This window comes from Sebastes umbrosus, chromosome 6 (genome assembly GCF_015220745.1).
Source record: "Sebastes umbrosus isolate fSebUmb1 chromosome 6, fSebUmb1.pri, whole genome shotgun sequence".
In the NCBI taxonomy this organism is placed as follows: domain Eukaryota; kingdom Metazoa; phylum Chordata; class Actinopteri; order Perciformes; family Sebastidae; genus Sebastes; species Sebastes umbrosus.
The window spans coordinates 34608753-34633245 of NC_051274.1; the positions used below are offsets into that span (position 1 = coordinate 34608753).

Genomic DNA, 24493 nt, shown 5'->3' on the forward strand with positions numbered 1-24493 from the left:
ATACTATAATATGACTTTCTTTAGACATACTATAACATGTTGTTTCTTTAGACATACTGAGACTGACAGTGTGTTGTCTTCAGTCTTCAGTCAGAGGGGGTGTCCCCTCACGTCCCCGTGTCCGTCTGGTTGTTGTGCGCGCTGCGCTGCGCGTGTTGGTTGTTTGGACACTTCCTGCTTCCTGAGCTGAGAGCTGCTGAGCAGCTGCATGATGTCCCGGTGAGACCACCACTGCTGCTGCTGCTGCTGCTGCTGGACGCAGACTGCCTGTCTCTCTACGGGTCTTTCTACGGGTTCATCAGGACTACAGCTGCTGCTGGAGAGGCGACACCGTGTTCTACTATCACCTCATCCGAGGACATGAGGACATGAGGACATGAGGACATGAGGCGGAGCGTTGCGCTTTAAGGCTGCAGAGACGAACCGGATTCAAACAGGTGTCCGGTTCTCCCATCAGACAGACACAGAGACAGAGACCAGAGACAGACACAGAGACAGAGACCAGAGACAGAGACAGAGACAGAGACAGAGACCGGAGGAGGACGAACAGAGACAGACACAGAGACAGACTGAACAGACGGAAGGATATAGTGAGTGTTGGTGGAGCAGTCAGCAGATCAGTCCGCTGACTGGAGGACTAGAGGGTTAGAGGACTAAAGGACTAGAGGGTTAGAGGACTAGAGGACTAAAGGACTAGAGGGTTAGAGGACTAGAGGACTAAAGGACTAGAGGGTTAGAGGACTAGAGGACTAGAGGGTTAGAGGACTAGAGGACTGGAGGACTGGAGGACTAGAGGACTAGAGGGTTAGAGGACTAGAGGACTAGAGGACTAGAGGACTAGAGGACTAGAGGACTAGAGGACTAGAGGACTAGAGGACTAGAGCATTAGAGGACTAGAGGGCTAGAGGACTAGAGGACTAGAGCATTAGAGGACTAGAGGACTAGAGGACTAGAGGACTAGAGGACTAGAGGACTAGAGGACTAGAGGACTAGAGGACTAGAGGGTTAGAGGACTAGAGGACTAGAGGACTAGAGGGTTAGAGGACTAGAGGGTTAGAGGACTAGAGGACTAGAGGATTAGAGGACTAGAGGGTTAGAGGACTAGAGGACTAGAGGGTTAGAGGACTAGAGGACTAGAGGACTAGAGGACTACAGGACTAGAGGACTAGAGGACTAGAGGGTTAGAGGACTAGAGGACTAGAGGACTAGAGGGTTAGAGGACTAGAGGACTAGAGGGTTAGAGGACTAGAGGACTAGAGGGTTAGAGGACTAGAGGACTAGAGGGTTAGGGTTCGGTTGTTTGTCCGGTTGAACCAGGATGGAGACATCAGAACCAGGACTAACCCGGGTTATAATGCTGGAAACATCCTGTTAGAGAGACAGAGAGACAAGCAGAAGAGGAGGCGGTGACTGAATCCTCCCGGGACAGCCCGACCGACCCGCTGCTAACAGCTAACAGCTAACAGGTAACAGGTGTGTCTGAGGACGCACCGGCACCGGTCCAACCTGCACCGCCCGGTACCCGGTCCCGTCTCGTGTCTCATCGTTCTGGAGAAACTGCATCTAAACGGGGAGCTGCTCTGGAGGAAGATTCATCCGTTTCTGTTCGTCAGTGAGGATCCCTCTTCTTCTTCATCTTCTTCTTCTTCATCCATCAGTGCGCAACAGAGAGGAGGAGGAGGAGGAGGACCAGGAGGAGGAGGAGGACCAGGAGGAGGAGGAGGTCCAGCGGCTCATTCTGAGACCTGCATTTAAGAACCGGACGGGACTTTGTGGTTTCTCTTGAGGAATGGAGACAGTTTAAAGGGTCTGACTGGAGACTGGTTTGGTTTGGTTTTGCTGCCCCCCCACCCCCCCACCCCCCGGTGGTTCCGGAGACGCGCGCTCACCAGAACCGAACCCTCATCTCACCGGTTCTACTGGATCACAACTCTGTCTCCTTATAAAACAACCTGGTTCTGATCATGACCACGAGGAGAACCAGCAGCAGTGTGGCGGACCCGGTGACCTCCTCCAGCACCTCCAACCACCAGAACCAGAACCCAGCCCCCAGGAGTCCCGGTGGAGGTTCGGAGATGTTCGGTGAGTTCCAGGACTGGTGTCTGCGGACCTACGGGGACTCCGGCAAGACCAAGACCGTGACCCGGCGCAAGTACAGCAAGATCCTGCAGACCCTGATCCAGGGGGATCAGACCCTGATCCAGGAGAACCAGGGGGACCAGGAGACCAGCACCGGGCACGCGCTGCTCGTGCACGAGAAAGGAAACAACCACATCAACGCCAAATTTAAATTCTGGGTCAAGTCCAAAGGGTTCCAGGTCGGGATGCTGCAGGACGCCAAGACCGGCTCACCGGGACCAGGACCAGGTCCAGGACCGGTGCTGTACGTCCCCATCAAGGCGACGGTTAGTGCGTCTTCCTCTTTCTCTCTCTCTCTCTCTGTGTGTGTGCGTGCATGTCCCGTTTTCATGGTGCGTGCGTGCACAATTTTACCTCCCTGATTTGCCTAAAAAGACCAGGTGTGTGTGTGTGTGTGTGTGTGTGTGTGTGTTTGTGTGTGTGTGTGTGTGTGTGTGTGTGTGTGTGTGTTTGTGTGTGTGTGTGTGTGTGTGTGTGTGTGTGGCCTGAAGCTGTACAACAGAACTTCACTGCTCCACCATGGAGACAACACACACCTGTTACCTGTTCACACAGAGCTGAGCCAGTTAGAGGGTCTACAGCCGGTCCAGTTCAGACTGAGAGATCTGCTCACAGAGATATAGTTAAAGGGAGTGTTAGTAAGAATCCTAATGTGTTGTTAACAGCTTCACCTGTGTCCGTTAAGTCAACTAAAGTCAGCGTCCTGTTGCTGGCGCTTGTGCTCGCTCTACATAGACATGAAGGAGCATCACTCAACACAGTGAGGAGACACACGTCAGCTAAAAGCACAATATCACTCTATATTTCAGCTGCTTGGCAGTAATGTTAGCTGACCAGACGAAGGTCTCTCCATGAATCAATGCTGATCCTAGTGTTGGCTTTTCCCGCCTCAGCCTCCCGACCGCGGCCGGAGGGAACGGGGGAGACGCCGGAGTTTTGGTGGGAGACGATAACGTTTCTCTCTGCGGAGCCCCGTCACTTCACAAGACACGGGAAACCTCTGTTGGTCTGGAGGAGCTGCAGCAGTTATTTCTGCACAAACGTCCACTGAACATTCACTAGATATTCTCAGAGCTAAACTAACTCTTCTGCAGTGTGGAGTGAGCAGCATGCACGTGAAGACAAGCAGGCAGCGGAGCGGTCTGAACAGCGTAGCCACATGCGAACGCGCATGGGACACCGACCTGGTAGATTTATACGCGTAAAAAGTTACAAACAGTCCCTTTAAACTGGTGGTGAAAGAAACATTTTCATTTTTGTTTCATTTATTAATTCTGTAGTCAACCATGAGATGATGCTGAATATCCAGCGTTCCCCCGAACACATCAAGGAACCCTAAATGGAGACCAACTAGATAACAGACCCCTCTCTGATGAGTCTTAGGGTCCCCCTTCTGTCCTCTTTAGAGACGCCCCATTGTCCTCCATTAGTCAACTGATCGACTAATCGGTCGTTTTGGTCTCAGTCGACTACCCGCTGAGCAAAGACACGTCCAAAAGACGTCAATTTAACGTCTCTGTTGACGTCCGAAGACGTCCACTGAGGAGGCAGAATGAAAGTTTTTGCGACGTCTTTTTTTTAAACGTCTTTTTAATCAACTATTGATGTTAACATTGAGATGCTCGTCCGCAGACGTCCAAAAAGGCCCCTAACCAGACGTTCAAATATTGAACCCAAGAAGATTGAATCCTGACGTCACATGTTTGATTGGTCATTTGCATAAAGTTGAGGTCTAGTCTAGTTCCTGTAAATCACGGGCGTCCGACGCGACTCGCCGCCTCTCCAAACTCCTGAGAATCTTTTAAAATAAACGTTGTCGATCTAAAATATTTTAGAATCTAAAATTTCTCGCCTCTTGCCGGAGGCTTTGTGCTCGCTGCCGTAGTCTGCGTAACTTTAGCGAGTGTCCAACAGACAGTGTGTGTGTTTGTGCTGCGTTAGCAGCTCTAGCGTTGCCGGAGGCTTGGTGCTCGCCGCCGCCGCCACACGTAGTCTGAGTAACTTTAGTGAGTTTCCATCAGACCGTGTGTGTGTTGGCGGTGAGTGTGAGGTTGTTGGTGGCGTTTTAGCTGTGATCGTAGGTGTAGCAGTGTGTGGACAGTTTATTTGTCGGTGAATAAATGCTATGAAACTACAACTCCTCCGCTCCGCTCAAGCGAGCCGGAGAGACCGGAGCCGACTTCCTGTATCCTGTAACTTTGGCTCCGCCTCTTAAGGTGGGCTGTTAAGGTGGACCAGCTTTTCTCCTAAAAGTGACGAGCCGCTCCTCTGAGCCGCTCAGCTTTTGAGTTCATTATTAACATTTCTTTTAACCGTTTTAACCGATAGCTTTAATCGGTTAAAAACGGCGGTCCACAAACCAACGGGTGACGTCATGGTGACTACATCCACTTCTTAATCACAGTCTATGGTCGGTCCTCCCTTCTGACTGAATGTGTTCAGTCTGGTCAGCGGTCTGAGGTCTGCTCCCCCGCGTCATCACTTTCTATTGAATCATCTGTATTTTCCAAATATGAGCGTCGTTATTGTACCAGATGATTCAAGCCCTTCATGCTTTACTCTTGTTCTTTGTGTTTGTGTGAGTGGCTGCGAGGGAGCAGCCCTGGCCTACATGTTGTTGATGGTATTTTCTAACCAGAGAGCACTTGTTGACAGCGGAGTGCAGCGTTGAGTGGGACGACAACAAAGATGTGAATGAAAGGAAAGAAAATGGGTTTTTATTTCTGTGATCTGTGAAACAGATCACTGTGTTATATTTAGACAGATGTCTGTGGAAGGCTTCGTCTGAATGATGCTTTCATCAAGAGGTCGTTCAGACGGCTGAACACGCGGGTCGATGGGATGCGGGATCGCCACGGAGATGGGAAGGGGTGGAGGTGCTGGTTGGCATGGTTACCGCTTGGCTAATTTCACCCTGTCCCATATCATTTCATATTCAGATTAACACGAGGAGGAGGATCGCAGTCAGGACCGTAAATCCCTCTCTGTGTCTCTCTGTGTCTCTCTGTGTTCAGTCTGTTTAGTGTCTGAGGACGGAGCTGTTTAGGCTGCACAGAGAGAAATACTATACTAGTAGTACAACCTCATACTATACTAGTAGTACAACCTCATACTATACTAGTAGTACAACCTCATACTATACTAGTAGTACAACCTCATACTATACTAGTAGTACTACCTCATACTATACTAGTAGTACAACCTCATACTATACTAGTAGTACAACCTCATACTATACTAGTAATACTACCTGATACTATACTAATAGTACAACCTCATACTATACTAGTAGAACAACCTCATACTATGCTAGTAGAACAACCTCATACTATACTAGCAGTCTCTTTTGATAGTAAAGGTTGCTGACCCCTGCTCTAACCGTTTTCTTTTGATCTGATGTATTAACAGTAAGAAGAATAACTAATACCAGTCTTTCCCTTAAATGCTCCAGTGGAGCTGCTCAGTAAAACATCGAGCACCGTGTCATGCTCTCCAACTTTCCCTGGAAAAAGAAAACGTATAAATAAAACAGTTAATGTCGTATTTAGCGGAGCAGGAAGTAAACCTCCGATGAGAGTAAATGTGCAGCAACAGCAGGAAAGAGTAGCGGTGTGTCATTTGGTGTTTTTCAGAACTGTCGGCACGTCTTCGTCTCGTCTCCTACCTGTTGAGGTGAGAAACACTCGCCTGGATGTGTTGAACTACTCAGCGTCTTAATGTCGTGTTTATCAGCATCCTGCTCTCTCTCTGTCTGCGGCGTGCTGAGAGGGGTATGACCCGACTGCAGCAACAGCTGATCAGACAGCGACCGTGTTTATACACTGACACACGGATAGTGTGTGTGTGTGTGTGTGTGTGTGTGTGTGTGTGTGTGTGTGTGTGTGTGTGTGTGTCTGTGTGTGTGTGTGTGTGTGTGTGTGTGTGTGTGTGTGTGTGTGTGTGTGTGTGAAACGATGTAGGGATGAAATAATTGAAGACAAAAAGGTTCAGGAGGACATATAAGAAATATGACTTATTCCTACTACTCCTCTCCTGTGGGTTCTGAGGTTTACTTTGCAGCATTTATCATGTAAAGCAGACGACAGCTTGTTAGTAATCAGACCGTATTAGAGGACTAACGTTGAATATTAATGAGTTAAAGTTAATTCCTTCTCCTTTGTTTGCATCCGTTACTCTTTGTCTGTGTTGAGCTCTTAACCTGTTTATTGGCCTGTTGATGGACACGCTCATTTGGGTTTTATTTTCACTTTATGTCTTTAACCTTTTCCACTCCACCCGTCTCTTTCCTGTTTTAGTCTTCTTTAGGGGGGGCCAGGGGGTCTTTAGGGGCAGATAGCAGGTCAACAGTAGATGTCACATAGAAGTGGTGAACATCATCTGAATGCTGGAACCTGAAGATTAATTTGAGGTGCTCTAGGTCTCTAGTTTGATTCATCCATCCTCTGAATGCTCTAGGTCTCTAGTTTGATTCATCCATCCTCTGAATGCTCTAGGTCTCTAGTTTGATCCATCCATCCTCTGAATGCTCTAGGTCTCTAGTTTGATCCATCCATCCTCTGAATGCTCTAGGTCTCTAGTTTGATCCATCCATCCTCTGAATGCTCTAGGTCTCTAGTTTGATCCATCCATCCTCTGAATGCTCTAGGTCTCTAGTTTGATCCATCCATCCTCTGAATGCTCTAGGTCTCTAGTTTGTGGCTGTAAAGTTTCACAAGGCTTTGTGTGTAACAGAAGCTTTATAGCATCCAGCTCAGGGAAAAAGATTCTGTTCTGCAGTCCTGTCCCTTTTGTCACTACACGAAACCACAAGTTATTAAAAATTAGGATACGTAATGAAAGTTCTCTTAACTGGCTCATGGTGGAAAAACGACCCTCCAGTTAATTCAAGAGGGCACTTGATAATTAGTTTAATTAGTAGAGGAACCAACCGTTTTGCTGGCGGAGGTCTTTGATTTAAGACATGAAGAGAATGTGGCTGTGAGGTAAATGTAGAGTTCTTATTAATGTAAAATACTGTAACGTGTGCACCATCAGACCCGTGTGTGTGTGTGTGTGTGCGCGCGTTGGGAACATCCATGTCTGTATGATCCCTACCTTTCATGATTTTTGGTTTTCAGTGCTTCATCAGTGATATTGAACTGTTTTATTTCACTCTGAAAGTCCCTTGCAATCAAACATACAAACATACATTTACATTTTCCCTTTTATTTATTTCTGTATTTATTTATATTAAATCATTCATTTATTTATTTTTTCATTTATTTTTGATTTTATATTTATTTTAAATGTAAGTACTTATTAATGTGTTTATGCATTCATTTATTTATCTATGTATGATTTTCTCTTTGCATTTCTCCCCTTATTTATTGCCCCAAACTAAATTATTTAAAAAAAACCCTAAATAAATAAAGAAGCAAATTAAAACACAAATACCAATTTATGTCACATTTAATCAATTAATTAAAGGCTGCACTAACTTTTAATATTTCTTTTGCTATATTTGATGACATTTATTTATTTTTTATTTTATATTTATTTTGAATGTATGTATTTATTTCTGTGTTTATGCATTTATTTATTTCTGCTTAATTTCCCCTTGCATTTCACTCCTCATTTATTTCCCTAAACTTATTTATTTCTGTATTCTTTTCTTTACACATTTTGTTTTTGCATTTCTGCCTCATTATGCAAATTAGGGGGCTGTCACTCAACATATGTCATGGGGTCACAAAATAAATAAATAAATGATAAATTAGCAAAAATAAATAAATAAATTTAAGATTTAATAAAAAAAATAAAAAAAAATAAAGGGGAATATTAAACAGAAGAGTGATTAAATAACAGATTTAATACAAAGATTAATAAATAACGAAGCAAACAGAAATATCAATTTGTATCACATTTTATCAGTTAATTAAAGCCTACATTCATTTTAATATATTTTTTGCGATATTTAATGACATTTATTTATTTATTTATTTATTGAGTTTGAGGCTCCGGCTGAAGAAGGAAGCACTGAGTGGTTTGTTGGGTCTAATAATAGTTGCTATCTAGACGGTGGTGTCAAGTACATGTGATGACTTCTTCCCCTTCCCTTCTCTGGCCTCAACCGGAGCCGTAGACAGACGAGGGTTGGCCGGTTACAAGCAGAGCCTTTTGTACAAAGAGTTGAATCCGTTGCTCCGTCGATCGTCGGTATGTGACTATACTGTATATACTACTACTATATGTAAATATTATATACTACTACTGTATATATATTTGAGTCATTTCCTGACTAAGTTGATCAGCCACACTGTTCGCCAAAATGTTTTTGATAAATAACTTAACTTTGGGCTCAAAGTTAAAAAAAAAAGAAGGTTGTTGTTAAAATGTGAATATGACGTCTGACTATAGTAGAAGCTGCAGGTCAAAGGTCATCCTCCAAGCTGCAGGTCAAAGGTCATCCTCCAAGCTGCAGGATCACTGATGATCGTTTGAGTCTGAACAGCAAACTGAAAGCTAGAGGAAGATACTGGTATCATACGAAACTAGAAAACCGTGGGAAGCCATCGGTACCATGTCATTCTCTCCACGGTGGAGAGCTGCAGATACTTTCCCTCTAGTTTACTCTGCTGTTTGTTTGTTTGTTTGTTTGTTTGTTTGTCATTTTAAGTACCCACAGAAGTGATGCTTCATATTTTCCCCCCCGCTGCCTTCGTGATTAGTTTTGCCGCATGAGAACGACACCTAAACGGCTGAAAGGTAAACTGTTGACGAGGACTCATTCGGGGAGAATCAGATACTCGGAGCTGTCTTGACTTGGAAATGACTCGGATAAACCGGGCCTGCCTGCGTTCTTATCGGCACCGCGGTGGGATGGAAATGGAACGTTTAGGTAAACAGATGGATGAATGAAACCTCTGTGTGTGTGTGTCTTGTCTGTCTTCCTATTAGCAGCAACAGAGACAATTTGTCCCGATGTAGAGCCATGAGAGGAGGAGGAGGAGGGACTCTCTAGAAGAGCATCTGGGGGTCTGACAGTCTTAATTGGGGAGGCCCCCTCTATCAGGCCTCAGTGATCTCTGCTATCTCAAAGAGCCCCTTATTCTGTCATTATAAAAACCCTAAGTTGACAGGAATTGGTGGGTCTCTGGTGTGTGTGTGTGTGTGTGTGTCCTACCCTCCCTTTGACCCGAGCCGATCATAGTCCGGTGTGTACGTGTTCCTCTGAGCCGGAGGTCATGTGAGGGCCGAGCTTTTGGGCGAAGCAGCTGGAAAACAATAGAGACACAAAAATCAACTCTGTGACGTCTTCAAGGAGATTTAGAAACAGATGTTTTAATGCCAGTATCGATATATTTGCTTCATCTGAGTCTCTGTGGAGGTAGAAGGAAGTTTTTATTGTGGTAGTCTGAGTAACGTGACGTCATATCCGTTCCGTATCCGTCAACTGAAACAAACCTCAGAGAGTGTAAACCATTGGAGGGTCAGCGTGGATACGACCTGCAGCCTCCCATGTTAAATCCAGCGTGGTAAACACTACACATCCAGTAAAGGATGGAAACACTTTGGGTTTCACACATTGACAGGAAAAGCAGAGCTAGACAGAGCAGAGCTAAAGCTGCATGCTAACTCCGTCACGGACAGGAAACGTTATGGTGTGGTGGTAGATTGATTGGATTATATTCAGCAGAAGTATAAAACGTTACATGTCCCTTATAAATTAAATCACGTTACTCAGACTACAACAATAAAAGTGGTAATTTCCTTCTACCTCCTCATAGACTCAGATGAAGCAGATATATCGATTCTGGGATCAAAACATCTATTTAAAAACCGTAAACCACCATACGAGGTGAATTGATTTTTTTCCAGCCCTCATTAATACCAGGCGTAAATGTAATCAGGTTAAATCATATCTGGATGTGAGATGCATTTCAGTGGCAGGTGTAAAGGGGGGTCTGTATCAGCCCTGTGATGGGCTGGAAACCTGTCCAGGGTTTACCTCGCCCGCTTGTCCCGTGTCAGCTGGGATGAGCTCCAGCCCACCGCGACTCTCTACAGCAGATAAGCGGTTACAGATAATGAAGGGATGGATTTCATGTCCCTTTTTTAATCTCTCCTGGAGGTGGAGGTGATCAAACACTTCAGCAGGATTCACCTGTTCAGCTTTATGGAGGAAAGAGATTTTCCTGCTGGAGGAGGAGGAGGAGGAGGAAGAGGAGGAGGAAGAGGAGGAGGAGGAGGAGGAGGAGGAGGAGGAAGAGGAGAAAGAGGAGGAGGGAGATGTTCTTGTGGGACAATGGGCTTCTCATTATCACGTCTTCCCCCCTCCTCCAAAACACACACCCCACCTCCCTCCAGCATCCCTCCTCCTCCATCCTCACCGTCTCCCCACAGACACTCCACCCTCCCCCCCGAACCCTTCCTCTTTTCCCACAATGCCCCTCTCTCAGCCCTGCTGGATACAGCTGGATAATTAGCTCCTTAGATTTGAGTTTGTGTGTGTGTGTGTGTGTGTGTGTGTGTATGCGTGTGTGTGTGTGTCTGCGTGTGTGTGTGTGTGTGTGTATGCGTGTGTGTGTGTGTGTGTGTGTGTGTGTGTCTGCAGACGTCAAAATCGACACCATCATCAACATCTCCCTTATTGCAATCATCATTATCACTATCATTATTATCTTAATAATAATAATAATAATAATCATCATTAGTATCATCATCACTATTATGTTTCTGTCATGTCTTTTCACCAAAAGTTTTGTTTTTACTTTTCTAAACTTTTATGCTTAAAAACCCCCAACTAAAATCCCCTAAATTCATTGATGTGAATCATCAGGTGAGAAGCGTCCTGAGTCAAACCGCACTTTGTCAGTTTATACCGCGTCCACACTACAGCAGAGCCATGATTGTTTGATGGTTCTAAAGATGATGTTTCCAGATGTTCCTGTAGTGTGAGGTATGTTCAGAGTGTTTTTTACATCCCTCCGATCGGCTCTGAAGTCCGTCCTGGACGCAACGATCTCAGATGGTGAATATTAAACATGTTGAATATTTCCGACGGGATCTCCTGTTGTGTGTGGGGAACCCCGAGGACAGCCGATGACGCAGTCACGTGGGAAAGAACGTGTCTCCATGACTTCATCCATCCATCCTTCCTCCATGTTCAGTACAAAGTAAAAACTAACATCACTAATTCTTCCTGCCCGTCGTCGGCCATGTTTGTTTACACTAAAGTCACGTTTGATCGCCAGAGAGTTTGGGAGATTTCCGTCTTTTTTTTAGTGGGATTCTTGTTGTTGATGAATGAATCTGTTACGGTACGTGTCCACAGCCTCTGTGCTTTCCACGCTCCCCGTTCATTGTCTATGTAAGCAGCCGTGCAATGCATTCTGGTAGCGTGGCGCCGCGATTGGAGAGACTAGGCGTCACAACGCCCGCTCCTCATTTGCATAAAGTTGAGGGCCCGTCTACTTTATGTAAATCACGGGCGTCCGACGCGACTCGCCGCCTCTCGAAAACTCCCGAGAATCTTTTAAAATAAACTTTGTTGATCTAAAATAAAGACAGATTCATCAACATGGATTATTTCTCTCCTCAAATGTTTTCAGAAACACATCTCAGTGAACTATTTACGTGAAATAAGAGAAGAGAGTTTCCAAACGAGCCTCCATACTGGTTCTGGTTTGAAAGCTGGGAGCAGCAGCCAATGGCGGGAAAGCGTTCGTCCAATCAGGAGCCGAGTGCCTTGTTTCTAGGGACAGCACACCAAGCGTCCAATGCTGGGAAGCGTCGCGTCCCCTCACGATAAAAAATGCCCCTGTGGACATGTACCATTAGTGTGTGGTGTTGCTGTTTCTCTCCACACACTACAGGAAGAAACCTGTTACATTGAACACAACATGTTATGTGTGGGCTCTCTCACATTCTCTGGTCAGATTTGATAAATCTTTTAGTTTGTGCCAGCGTTTAGCTGCTTCGATGTACACAGAGCAACGCAGGATAACAACACTAAATAACCCAACTACAAAACTCACTGTAACGTAAATCTAGTCATTGCGATGTGTTCTCAGTAGGCGATTTGTTCAGTTTTAACAGGAGGAAGGACCTGAACCGTCCATCAACAACTCTTTGGGTTCCGTATTTTTAAAACCACCATTGAGTTAAGGTAGTCAGAGATGCTCTTTACTTGGCAATGTCGAAAATAATCCGGTTTATATTGTGGTCCTTGGCCTGCTTCTTCATCTGAAGTGCTCTCTCTCTTTTTAAATGTGTCCTAACCTGTGGACTGCACTGAGGAGGGATAAGAAAATGACAGGAGGAAGAAAGGAAGGACTGTATAGACAGAAAAAGGACAGAATATGTGCAGAGTGTTTGGATTGTGGTATCAAATCCTCCGGAGAGAGCTGGAGATGATGGATGGATAGTTGGAGTAAGACGGAGCGATGGGATGCTGCTGTATATAGAGAGAGAGAGGGATAGAAGCAGGTCACAGTGAGCAGGATGGATGGATGGATATATGGAAGAGAGGAGAGGTGGAAGAGGGATGAGGGGGGGAATGTGTTGGTTTGTGTCATGGCCCATTTAGCTGCCTGCTGCTGAATGTGAAGACTGAGAGGAGGATCATCACCGACTGTCAGACAGTTGCTTTTGTTTGTTTGTTTTGCAGCTTTGTAGAAGCAGCCGGTCGGCTCAGACTCACTCCTCCGACAGCTTCGGCTGTGTTTAGAGCAGGCGGCAACCTCCGACTCCTCTGGTTGCTAACCCTTCTCTCTTGATTTATTACCTCAGTAAACATTGTAAACACGAGTTTATGGTCTCAATCGCTAGTTTCAAGTCTTCTTCAATACAGCATGATGTTTATTTAGTATGTTATGGTCCCATTAAGAGTCAAATAGACCATAAAGCAGGGGATGCTGATTGTTTTAATGCCAGAATCTATATATTAGCTTCATCTGAGTCTATGTGGAGGTAGAAGGAAGTTTTTTATTGTTGTAGTCTGAGTAACGTGACGTCATATCCGTTCCGTATCCGTCAACCAAAACAAACCTCAGCGAGCCGAAACGAGGAAGTATAAACCATTGGAAGGTCAGCGTGGATACGACCTGCAGCCTCCCATTTTAAATCCAGCGTGGTAAACACTACACATCCAGTAAAGGATGGAAACACTTTGGGTTTCACACATTGACACTAGACATCACGGCTAAAGCTGCATGCTAACTCTGTCCCGGACAGAAAACGTTATGGTATGGTGGTAACGTGGCGGTGGAACCGGCCGTCGCTCTCGTCTCCGTGGTCAAATGGGCCGACGCTATGACTGTAGAGCACCCAGATACTGACATCTGTGTTCTCTGCATTGAAACGGCCCCGATGGAGCTGACCATGGATGGATAAAGAGAACGGAGCTGACGGGAGAGCTAGAGACCACCTTGGAGAAGTTACAGGAAGTAGACACGTGGGACTATGTCAGCTTTTCAAAATAAGGTGTTAACAAAGGGAACTGTAGATACTAAATACATCTATGGAAATCAGATTGATGGATTATATTCACCAGAAGTATAAAACATTACATGTCCCTTATAGATTAAAAAGAAAATCCCACTAATCTGTGAGGGAAATGTCTTTATTCTTTGATTTCTGGGTTGCTGGATATAATGTGATAAATAATTCCTGACAATGATCCTGATATATTTGACTTCAGGACATCTCTGACTACATCCAGTAAAGGATGGAAACACTTTGGGTTTCACACATTGACAGGAAAAGCAGAGCTAGACAGAGCAGAGCTAAAGCTGCATGCTAACTCAAATGAAATAATCAGTGTGCTTTGACATGCCTCATATTGGATAAATTAATCTTTAACGTGTGATCTGACTTTTAGGAAAAGACTGATATTAAAACTCAATTTTATAAAAAGATACTAATCTCTAAATGATCAAAATGATACTCTCAGACGTGGCACTTTTTAGATTTCTACATGAGGTTTCCTAAAGCAGGGGCCGGGTTTATATCACTCTGTGAGTTGGAACTGTTGATGATCTCAGAGGGCCGACTGTGACTGACTGGTCTCATTAATTATGCCTGGTGGCTGCTGTTAATATGCCAGCCTGCCTTTCAGGTGGGAGAGGGGAGTGATGAGAGGGAGGAGAGGGAGGAGAAGGTCAGGAGAGGAGGAGGAGGAGGAGGAGGAGGGACGAAGGTGGAAATTGAAGCCTTGCAGTCTAATTAAGACTGGTGTTAATTTCTTTTCACCATCGCCGCGGCCAAACGGAGCTGGTCACCATGGCAACGGGAGAACGGCGAGGGGGAGGTGGGTAAAAAAAAAAAATACCAGCACAGTTACAAACTCAATGTAAGTGACTCAAAATCCATTTGTTTGGTTTTTTTTCCAGCAGCACTCTGACACAAATACAGAGTGACCCAAAGTACCAGCAGCCGAGTAGCTCCCTCCTACTGCTAACGAGCTTCATCAATTAGCAGCTATTTGCTCTCTGAAAAACATTAATTCTACACTTTTTGGGGGTATTTTTATGTTTTACCACTAAAACCAAAGGACTACATGACCTTCAACAGGATGGATAAAGTTATTAAAACCAGATTTCTCATGTGATTAAGTTCACTAAAATGTGGAAGGTATTGAATTAAATCAAAGTTGCAATTAACTTTAACAGCTGAGTTTTTACTCTAAATGATTTAATGTATTAAATCCTTTTTAATCTATTGTGTCAGTCGACAATTTATCATTCAACTTTTAAAGTCTCTGGATCAATAAAGGTACTATCTATCTATCTATCTATCTATCTATCTATCTATCTATCTATCTAAAGCGAGGGTAGAACGTTTATGACATCATTGGGCAGAACTTCTATAATAACCTTTCAGCATATTGTAATTCAAGTGGAACATAGATTAACTGTCAGGATATATAGTGACGGTTTTATAAAAATAACTTTTCTTAATCATATTTGCTCCGTTTCTACCCGCTGCTGCTGCTTTACATTTCCAGGCCACTTCATCACATATACATCATATTTTGATTCCACTCTTCACATATAAAGTCAAAACAAAAGCTTTAACAGAGCAAAAAGAAGTGAAAATATGTATTTATATAGAAATGTCAAAGTTTATTACTTCTAATTAGTTCAGGAGCGACGAATGAGAGACTGAGTGACAGAGAGCAGAGCGGTGTTTATTACGGTGAAATCTTTGAAGGCATGGCAACCGTCTAAATCCAGAATCACTAATTAAGATTTGAGCACGATCTGTAAGTAATCAAGATCTGTTTTTTTTTATATCTTATCCAGCCAATTAAAAGAGAAAACTCTTTTTCTCTTTTGACATACTTTGTTAGCTGGAGTTTGAGAAAGACAGAAAGGTGTGAGAGCAGGCGTCGCAGTCTAAACTTTAATGTCACAGCACCGCAGATGTTGGATGTCACGTTATTCAACTCTAACTGTGTTTGATTAAAAGCGGAGGCGGACAGCAACAACCGCTCATTATCAGACATCAGCTTCGGTGTACGTGTGTTATTTTACACTGTTTAACGTAGATATGCATCATCTGAACCCTTACTGATGTTCTCTGACTTATGACGAACTCTGTAGCTCCTCATGAAACAATACAGACGTTGTTAAGATAAATCTGTAAAACTAGACAATTCAAAACTAGAACTGGCGCCTCGCGGTCGACCGCCAACCGGTCAACCAGCAGTTTACATCCACGTCTGTCCAAAATGTCATCACTTCATCATTTCATCCTGTCAGACATTTGTGTGAAATAGTCATAATTACCTCCGCCAAGGCCGATGTTTTCACCGGCGTTGGTATGTTTGTTGGTTTGTCTGTTTGAAAGATTACTCCAAAAGTCCGCGATGGATTTGAATTAATTTTTTTGGAGGGGTGGGATGTGGCACAATGAACAATCCATTAGATTTTGGTGGCGGTCCGGATCACGATCCGGCTCCAGGAATTTATTTTAATAACTCTGGTCAGCCTGTGCATTAACACCACAGGCTTTAAGACATGCACAGTGTAACAGACGACGTTTCATGACGCATCACCCTGCCTCTTTCCTTCTGCCAGCAGAGAGACAGAGAGAGAGCGGGGGGTGGAGGGAGGTGGGGGACACCTGTAGATTCTGCGTTTTTTCACATTAAACTCGGTGAAATTACAGTTGAGTTTGACCAAAGCACATTTGGTGATTGGAAAGAGTAACGACGACCGTTGAAGCAAATATATCGATTCTGGCATTAAAACATCTATTTCAAAATTGTAAAAAAAAAATCGCAACACATACATAGGTTAATGGATTTTTCCCGCCCATGGAAGGTGGGCTTATTCTCTTATATGGTCTGAGCAGCATGTTGGATTAAAGTGCAAACAGTGTGACAGATTACAGAAGTGGTTTCCCATCATTCTCCCAGCGTCACATATATTTTTTGGTGACGAGAGGATCAGAGAAACCTGAACAGAGAAGAGCAGCAGCCGGAGCGTATCCATGTGTGATAAAATGAAGAAGTAACAACAGATACGATCGACCCCGTGAACAGACAGGCCCGTAACAGCTCTGTGGACAGTCCAAGGTTTCCTAGAAGCTCCGTGTTATGTCTGTCCAACATGCCGTTTCACTCTGTTCTGTGACTCTAGGTCATCTAGACCGACAGTCAGGCTGCTTTGGGGACCCCACATGTTGTCAGAAACTCAGAAGCTCAACTAACAATATCTCTCATCGTTGCTTCCATCTATTCAGAGTGCAGTGTTACGCACTGAACCTTTTCACACAGAGTCCGTTTTATTATTGCATTTGTTGCAAAAATTCACAATACAAGATAAAACTGCACTAATTACGTGGGTGCAACGGATAGCGCTGGTTCCAAATGGGGCTAATGAAGGAATGACATGAGCAAGAAGCTACAGTTTAGCTGTCTAGAGCTCAATCACTGACGTCTGATCTTTAGCACATCCTTTGTTTTAGCGATCATCCGGCCACAATCTTTAAATTCTACTTCTCTGTATTCTAACGTTAACTAGCCCTCGTCCTGCCGATTTCAATGTGGGAGATGACATTATGATGTGTTCAGGCTCTATTCAGTAAAAATGGGACGGTAAATTCTAACGTTATCATGATGCGTTCAGGTGTGATCTTGTAAAATGTAGTTTTTTTGGTGAGAAACTTGAATAAATCCAGATGTTTGAAGGAGATGTTTTCACGGCAAAATAATAAAATAGATAATAGAGAGCGAATAATGACCTGATTAACTTAATAACAGTGTGACAACAACTTATTTTTGTTTTTTACCGTGATATTGATTTGGTATTGAGAATCATGGATTTTCACTGGTATTGGTATCGACTACTAAACTCCTGGTATCGTTAGACTGAATATAAAGTTATTGTTTCTGTGATAACCTTAAAACTCATCGATGGATTACTTTCAGCTGACCTGCTCAGTCGTATTTCATCTTCTTACCGTTACTTATAAATATAACTAATAAATAAATATACACCCAAACAAACTGTTCTGATGTGTTGATGAAGCTCTCCTCTGCAGATGTCCTGCGTCCTTATAGCTCTAAATATCCTCTTTGAATGCTTGTTGGCCCGTTGGTCATTACAGACTTGTACTTTTACACATCTATTTCTGTGTAGAATCCGTTCTTATCCAACCAATTAAGTGTCTCAATTTAAAACTCTCTCTCTTAATTAAGACGGTGTTGTTTTGTCTTTAGCTTTATTTTTACGTTTGTCAGCTTCACACCTGCTGCGATGCGATGTGAACACTTCTTGGCAACAGAAACGAGAGGAAATGAGAAAAGCGTGACGGCCGGCGGGGGCAAAGTTCAGGTATACGTTTTTTAGAAAAAAGTCTGTGTTAAAAAACTGTGTTGTGCTCAGCAACAGGTGATGGTGTTTCCTGCTGGAGGTTAATTAACTATCGGAGGATGGTGGTGTTATCTTTGTGTTTACTTTAGAGAAGATGACATTTACTGTTGTTAGAGTTTCCCTTTACAAGAAAAAGTTTGTTCAAATGCTAAAAACAACACGTTTAAACCTTCCTGACGAACTCTAAATATATACTGCTGGTCAGCAACCTGCGTCTCTTCAGCTCCTCTCCAGTGGCTCCCTGTGGATTCTTACAAATGGAAATTAATAACTATTTTTTTGTTTACATTTTCATTTTTATTTATCATTGTTGTAGGTCTATGGTACGACGGTACGACGGAGTATTAGGGCCACATTGAGGAAAAAAAATAAATCTGAGATTTCAAGAATAAAGTCTATATTTAAATATATATAAACTGGAAAAACAAAGTTCGGAAACTTGTGTTTGATGGATTATTTCTCTGTTGTTACAATGCTAATTGGCATTGTATTTTACATCGTTGGAAAGCCTGTTTATTTACCTTCGCAATGATGTCCAACTTGTAAGGATCATGCATTTGTGGGATGAGCAGCACAGCTGATTATGTGGGTAGCACCCAAGAAAAATTTGCCAAAATGTTCCGTCAATGGTAAACAGTGTATTCTCCTGTTGGTGTTGACTCTTGTTTTGAGTTGTTTGGTGGATTAGATGATTGAACTCTCTATCAGTAACAAGGAACAAACAAGACATATTGGCAATTTTACACTTTATTCATTTAATACACTGTCAGGAGCCTCAGTAGCGGTGGAAGATCCATACGCAGCCACAACAGCCTGGTCACACGTTGCTGTGGGATGGCGTTCCATTCCTCAACCAGGATTGGTTGCAGGTCAGCCAGCGTGGTTGTGTTGGTCACTCTAACACGTACAGCACTCCCAAGCTGATCCTACAAGTGTTGAATTGGGTTGAGGTCTGGACTCTTGGCAGGCCGTTCCATTCTCTCTACTCCCACATTGTGGAGGTAGTCTGTGATAACCCTGGCTCTGTGGGGGTGAGCGTTGTCATCTTGGAGGATGAAGTTAGGTGCCAGATTATGGAGATATGGGATCGCCACTGGCTGCAGAATCTCATCCCGATATCTCCCTGCATTGAGATGGCCTTCAATGATGACAAGCCTTGTTTTGCCAGTGAGGGAGATGCCGACCACCAAAAGCTGTTACTCCATCGGTGCAACAATCAGCATAGCGTTCTCCGCGTCGTCTCCATACTTTGACCTGCCATCCAACTTTGGCAGACAGAACCTGGACTCATCACTGAACATGACATTCCCCCACATGTTCAGGTTCCATTGTCTGTGTTGTCGACACCAGCGCAAACGGGCCTGACAGTGAAGGGCAGTCATTGTAGGCTTCCTGGTAGCCTTATGAGAATACACAGTTTACCATTGGCAGAGCATTTTGGAACATTTTTCTTGGGCGCTACCCACATAATCAGCTGTGCTGCTCATCCCACAAATGCATGATCCTTACAAGTTGGACATCATTGCGAAGGTAAATAAACAGGCTTTCCAACGATGTAAAATACAATGACCATTAGCATTGTAACAACAGAGAAATAATCCACCAAACACAAGTTTCCGAACTTTGTTTTTCCAGTATATATGTAAATATTAAAAAGTAGTAAATTTATGTGTTTTCTTTTTTTCTCGTAAAGTTATGACTTTATTCTCGTAATATTACGACTTTTTTCTTTTTTCTTAATCAGTTGACAGCGCTAATATGTACATATTCCTGGAGCCACTCAGAAACTGGTAGTGAGCTACTTGTTGGGACTCCTGGACTAATGAATATATTTATATCTATCATATATATTATACTATATCTATATCTTGTCATTGTAAATCTGCTTCACCTGGTTGGTGCTGAAACTCACGGAGGAGGTTGATGCTTTTAGTAATTTTCCAACAGTGTTTGTTTAATGTCAGACTTGGGAGTTGTTTCATTATGTGTTATTTTGTGTTATGAAATGTCCCTGATGCGACGCTCCTATGAAATATGAATGCCGACAGGACTGATTGTCGCTCTTCCTGTTGTCTGATTGTGTTGTTGAAGTGGAGCTTTCTGCTGCAATGCATTATGGTTCCTCGGGGCTGCAGTGGTGTGTGTTTCTGGACTCCTTTTGTGTGTTTGTGTTAGTCAGCATACCCCAGTGTGCGTGTGTGTGTGTGTGTGTGTGTGTGTAGGTGCGCGTGCGTGTGCGTGCGTGTGTGTCAGTCTATTGGATGAAGAGGGGTGGACAAGGAGGAGGATGAAGAGCAGGGGTGGTGGTGGTGGAGGAGGAGGCAGTTAGCTTTCACTGAATGGACCCCACGTGTATCCTAGCAACAGGCTGGTTTGGAAATGGGATGGAGAGATGAACGGAGGGAGAGAGCCCACAAACTAACAGAGGAAATGAGAGAGAGAGAGAGAGAGACTGCTGATAATGGGTGGATGGAGGCAGCCGGAGGTGGAGCAGGTCAGAGGAGAGAGAGATGGAGGGTCAGATAGAAAGGTGACGTCCGTGTTGTGGAGGTAAAATCGATGCGTATGAAAGAATAAAAAGCCTTTGAAAAGCCATATAAATAAAAAAACTAAATACACGAGTCAAACATGTAATTTACTCCGAACACTAGAGGAGGATCCGGTCACACTTCATGTTACAGGTCCGTACAGAACGTATCAGAATGTATCGAAAATTACTTTATTGTAAACATTATTTAATAATTATATTCTAAAATAGCATCTAATGGTTCAAACAGGGCCCTCAGGCCTGACAAGCGTCTGCTCTTCATCGGAGGTGGAAAACTAATAGAAGACACTTCTGATCACCGTTGTTTAGGGATTCAGACCGAGTACAAGTACTTACATCTGGGTACTCTCCGATGCCAAGTTCTGATACGAGTACTTCTCTGTGCCAAAAGACCCTCGTTAACAGCCAGCTGGAGGGTCACACCGGGGCCCCCTGCTCCCGGTGTGACTGTCGACCGGGGCGGACTGTCCTCAGTGCGCCCCAATCGCCTCATGTCCCAGGGCGGGGCTCGGCCCACGTAAAAGGCGCCAGGAGTCTGCGGCGATGTCTGCAACCCGGCCGACCCGTCTTGAAACACGGACCAAGGAGTCTAACGCACGCGCGAGTCAGAGGGTGCAAGCAAAACACCGTGGCACAACGAACGTTAGACGGAGCTCCTGAAGCCATGCTACTTTCAGATTATGCTTTCCAACATCGTCGACCCTATCTTTAACTAACAAAAAGTTGATATCACTACATTCACATTTTTAATAGTCCCGTATCTCGGTCGTTACCCTGCACCTCATCTCCTGGTATTTTTATATCTGGTATATTTTTTATACTTTGTACTACTAACTTGTGCCTTTTACTAATATGTTTGCACTATTGAACTGTGATGCTGGAAACTTTTTTCCCCTCTGGATCAATAAAGTTACTATCTATCTATCTATCTATCTATCTATCTATCTATCTATCTATCTATCTATCTATCTATATGATGTCAGTATCTTCACTCTAAAAATCACAAGTTGCGTTAATGCTTCAATGAAATTAGTGGCGTCAAAATACTATAACATTATGCACCATATATATTTGAAAGAGCCCAAAGAACAGTATGAAGTATAACGCCAGCCTTATCCTTTAATTTGCACCAACAAAATTAGATTTCATAAACTGTTGCTCGGTAAAGAACTAATATTTATTTAAATGTTTTCCATCCTCTGTTTACACTCACCTCTAAATATCTAAATACTGCTGCCTTAACATGAGGGAATAACACGGGGAAACACCTCTTCAAACTGTGGCACGAGACCGGGAACTGGGTCATAATGGGTGTGTTACTGGTGAAGCCAAGAGAGAGAGAGAAAGAGAGAGAGAGAGCGATGGAGAGAGAGACGGAGAGAGAGACGGAGAGAGAGAGACGGAGATAGAGACCAAATGTCTCTCTGGGTCTCTGACAAAAACAGTAAAAAATAGTGGTGTTTTTCTGGACGAGTCTTTGTCTCTGTTGTCTCTGTCATGGCCGCTGCACAGGACGGACATGTGTGCACACAGCCTGCAGCCTCATGACATGCACATGCACTCCTGTGTGTGTGTGTGTGTGTGTGTGTGTGCATTTACTGTGTTTATTTGTATGTTCAGTGAAGTGTGTCCTGCAGACGGGCAGCTCTGCCCTCGCACCTCTCTGACTTTGACCCGTCTGCTCGGCCAGTAGGAAGCGGGGGGATGCTGTGTGTGTGTGTGTGTGTGTGTGTGTGTGTGTCGGTTGCATGCTGTGCCTTAAGGTGTCCCCTCAACACACACGCACACACCCGCTTCATGGCCCACATAGATGTGTGTGTGTGTGTGTGTGTGTGTGTGTCTGTGTGTGTGCATGCTGTCACATAAGCTACAGTCCTGGGCCGGTGATGTGCCCTACAACCTCAGGTCCAGTGTGTGTGTGTGTGTGTGTGTGTGCGTGTGTGTGTGTGTGTGTGTGTGTGTGTGTGTAATTGAATCTGTGTATATTTGTGCACACTTCCATGTGGAGGTTTTCTTGCTTTGATAATATTGTGTGTCTGTGAGTGTGTGTGTGTGTCTGTGTGTGTGTGTGGTTTTACGTCACATTCGGTCCTGGTATCAGGGACAACGAGCATGGGAGCAGACAGTGGAGGACAAACATGTCCTCTCGTTTCTTTGTGTGTTTCTGTGTGTGTGTGTGTGTGTGTGTGTCCTGGAGCTGTGTTGCACGGCGGCCCGGCCCTCCCGTGATGATGTGCCAGGGCGAGGAGGGAAAGGGCACCGCTGGCCTGGCACGCTGTAAACACACATCACAGAGAAGGCATGTTCAAGGTCCCGGGTCACAGTGGGAAAAATAAAACTCTGAATTCAAAAGATCATACGATGATGATGATGATACGCCAACTTTACTGTCTTTCAGAGGATGTAGCAGGTTCAGTTTTAGAGCGAGAGTGAAGATCCTGGTATCATATGAAACTAGACAACCTGATGAATCCATCGATACCAACCATGTTATACTAGCTGGTCATGAAGGAGGTTAAATAACGCTCCAAACATGTGCTAAAGTTTGTCGAGGAAAAACTGGCATGGCCGTTTTCAAAGGGGTCCCTTGACCTCTGACCTCCAGATATGAGCATATTGTTTTATGCTAAATGCAGTACCTGTGAGGGTTTCTGGACAATATCTGTCATTGTTTTGTGTTGTTAATTGATTTACAATAATAAAATATATACATACATTTGCATAAAGCAGCATATTTGTCCACTCCCATGTTGATAAGAGTATTAAATACATGATTAATGTCCGGTTCAGACGACACCAGATCAGCCCGATTACAGCCCGACTCGGCCGTCGTAGGGTGTGGACTCGGATCGGATCGAACAACAACAGCAGCCCGTTACAATCCTACTCCTTTCTTTTTCCTCATCACACCCTCCTCCTCCTCCTCCTCCTCCTCCTGTTGTAATGGCATTGGGGATGGGTGTGGATGGGTGGGGGTTGGTGGAGGGGGGACATTAGAAACATCCCCTCTGTGATAAGCTGCAGCTGGTTACCATAGCAACGCCTATTACAGTACCTGCACCCCGAGACGAGGTGTGTGTGTGTGTGGGGAGGTGGGGGGGATGGAGAGAGAGAAAGAGGTAGTGGGTCAGGATATAGTGTGTGTGTGTGTGTGTGTGTGTGTGTGTGTGTGCGTGTGTGCGTGTGCGTGTGTGTGTGAGAGACAGTAAGGCTTTAGTTCATTGGCTCTTCATTAGATGCTCTACATCTGGTAAAGGCCGCGCTGGGAACACGGCTTCAGAATAATGAGGGGACACACACACACACACACACACACACACCTCTGTCACCCTGGCTTCCCTCACACACACACACACATCCACACACACACACACACACACACACACACACACACACACACACACACACTTCCTGTCGGCTGGATAGCTAACACAGTTCACACACTAACAGGTTGTGTCATGTGACGTGGAGATGAGATATTGTTGAAGGCAGCCGTGTCCTCAGTGTGTCTCCAGCATCAGCTGTCCGTCTCTAGAGGACACAATGAAGCTCCACTCATCAATATCTTTATATCAAACCGTAGACTTATCACCAACTCTGTGGCTCTGAGGAGCTTTTTAGCCTCTTTTAGTTCATTGTTTTTGTTTTACTGCATTTCTTCGCCTGCCAACCTTCCCGACTTTAACCGGGAGACTCCCGTTTGTCATCCCCCTCTCCCGGTTTCCTCCCCGGGGCACACTTCTCCCGTATTTATCCCCATTTATGACAAATTCTCACACTTTTTTTTCCTTTTGGTTTTTACCTCCGGGCCAAGGAGGTGACGTTTTCACCGGCGTTGGTTTGTCTGTTGTGTCAGGATCAGACTACACGATATATTAGACGGTTACGATGGTCACTATGTCAGATTAGACGATAGAGAGTCATAATATCTATAGCGCGATTCGAG

The 24493-nt window shown here is 44.3% G+C and overlaps 1 protein-coding gene across 1 annotated transcript in view; it reads left to right on the plus strand.

The window, feature by feature from the left end:
* The first annotated feature begins 1276 nt into the window (after nt 1-1276).
* LOC119490036 (nucleolar protein 4-like) overlaps nt 1277-24493 on the plus strand; it is a 155000-nt gene continuing 131783 nt past the window's right edge. The window contains exon 1 of the mRNA XM_037773204.1: nt 1277-2405. Coding sequence (XP_037629132.1) covers nt 1965-2405 — 441 coding nt within the window. The 5' untranslated portion in view covers nt 1277-1964. The remainder of the gene's footprint in view (nt 2406-24493) is intronic.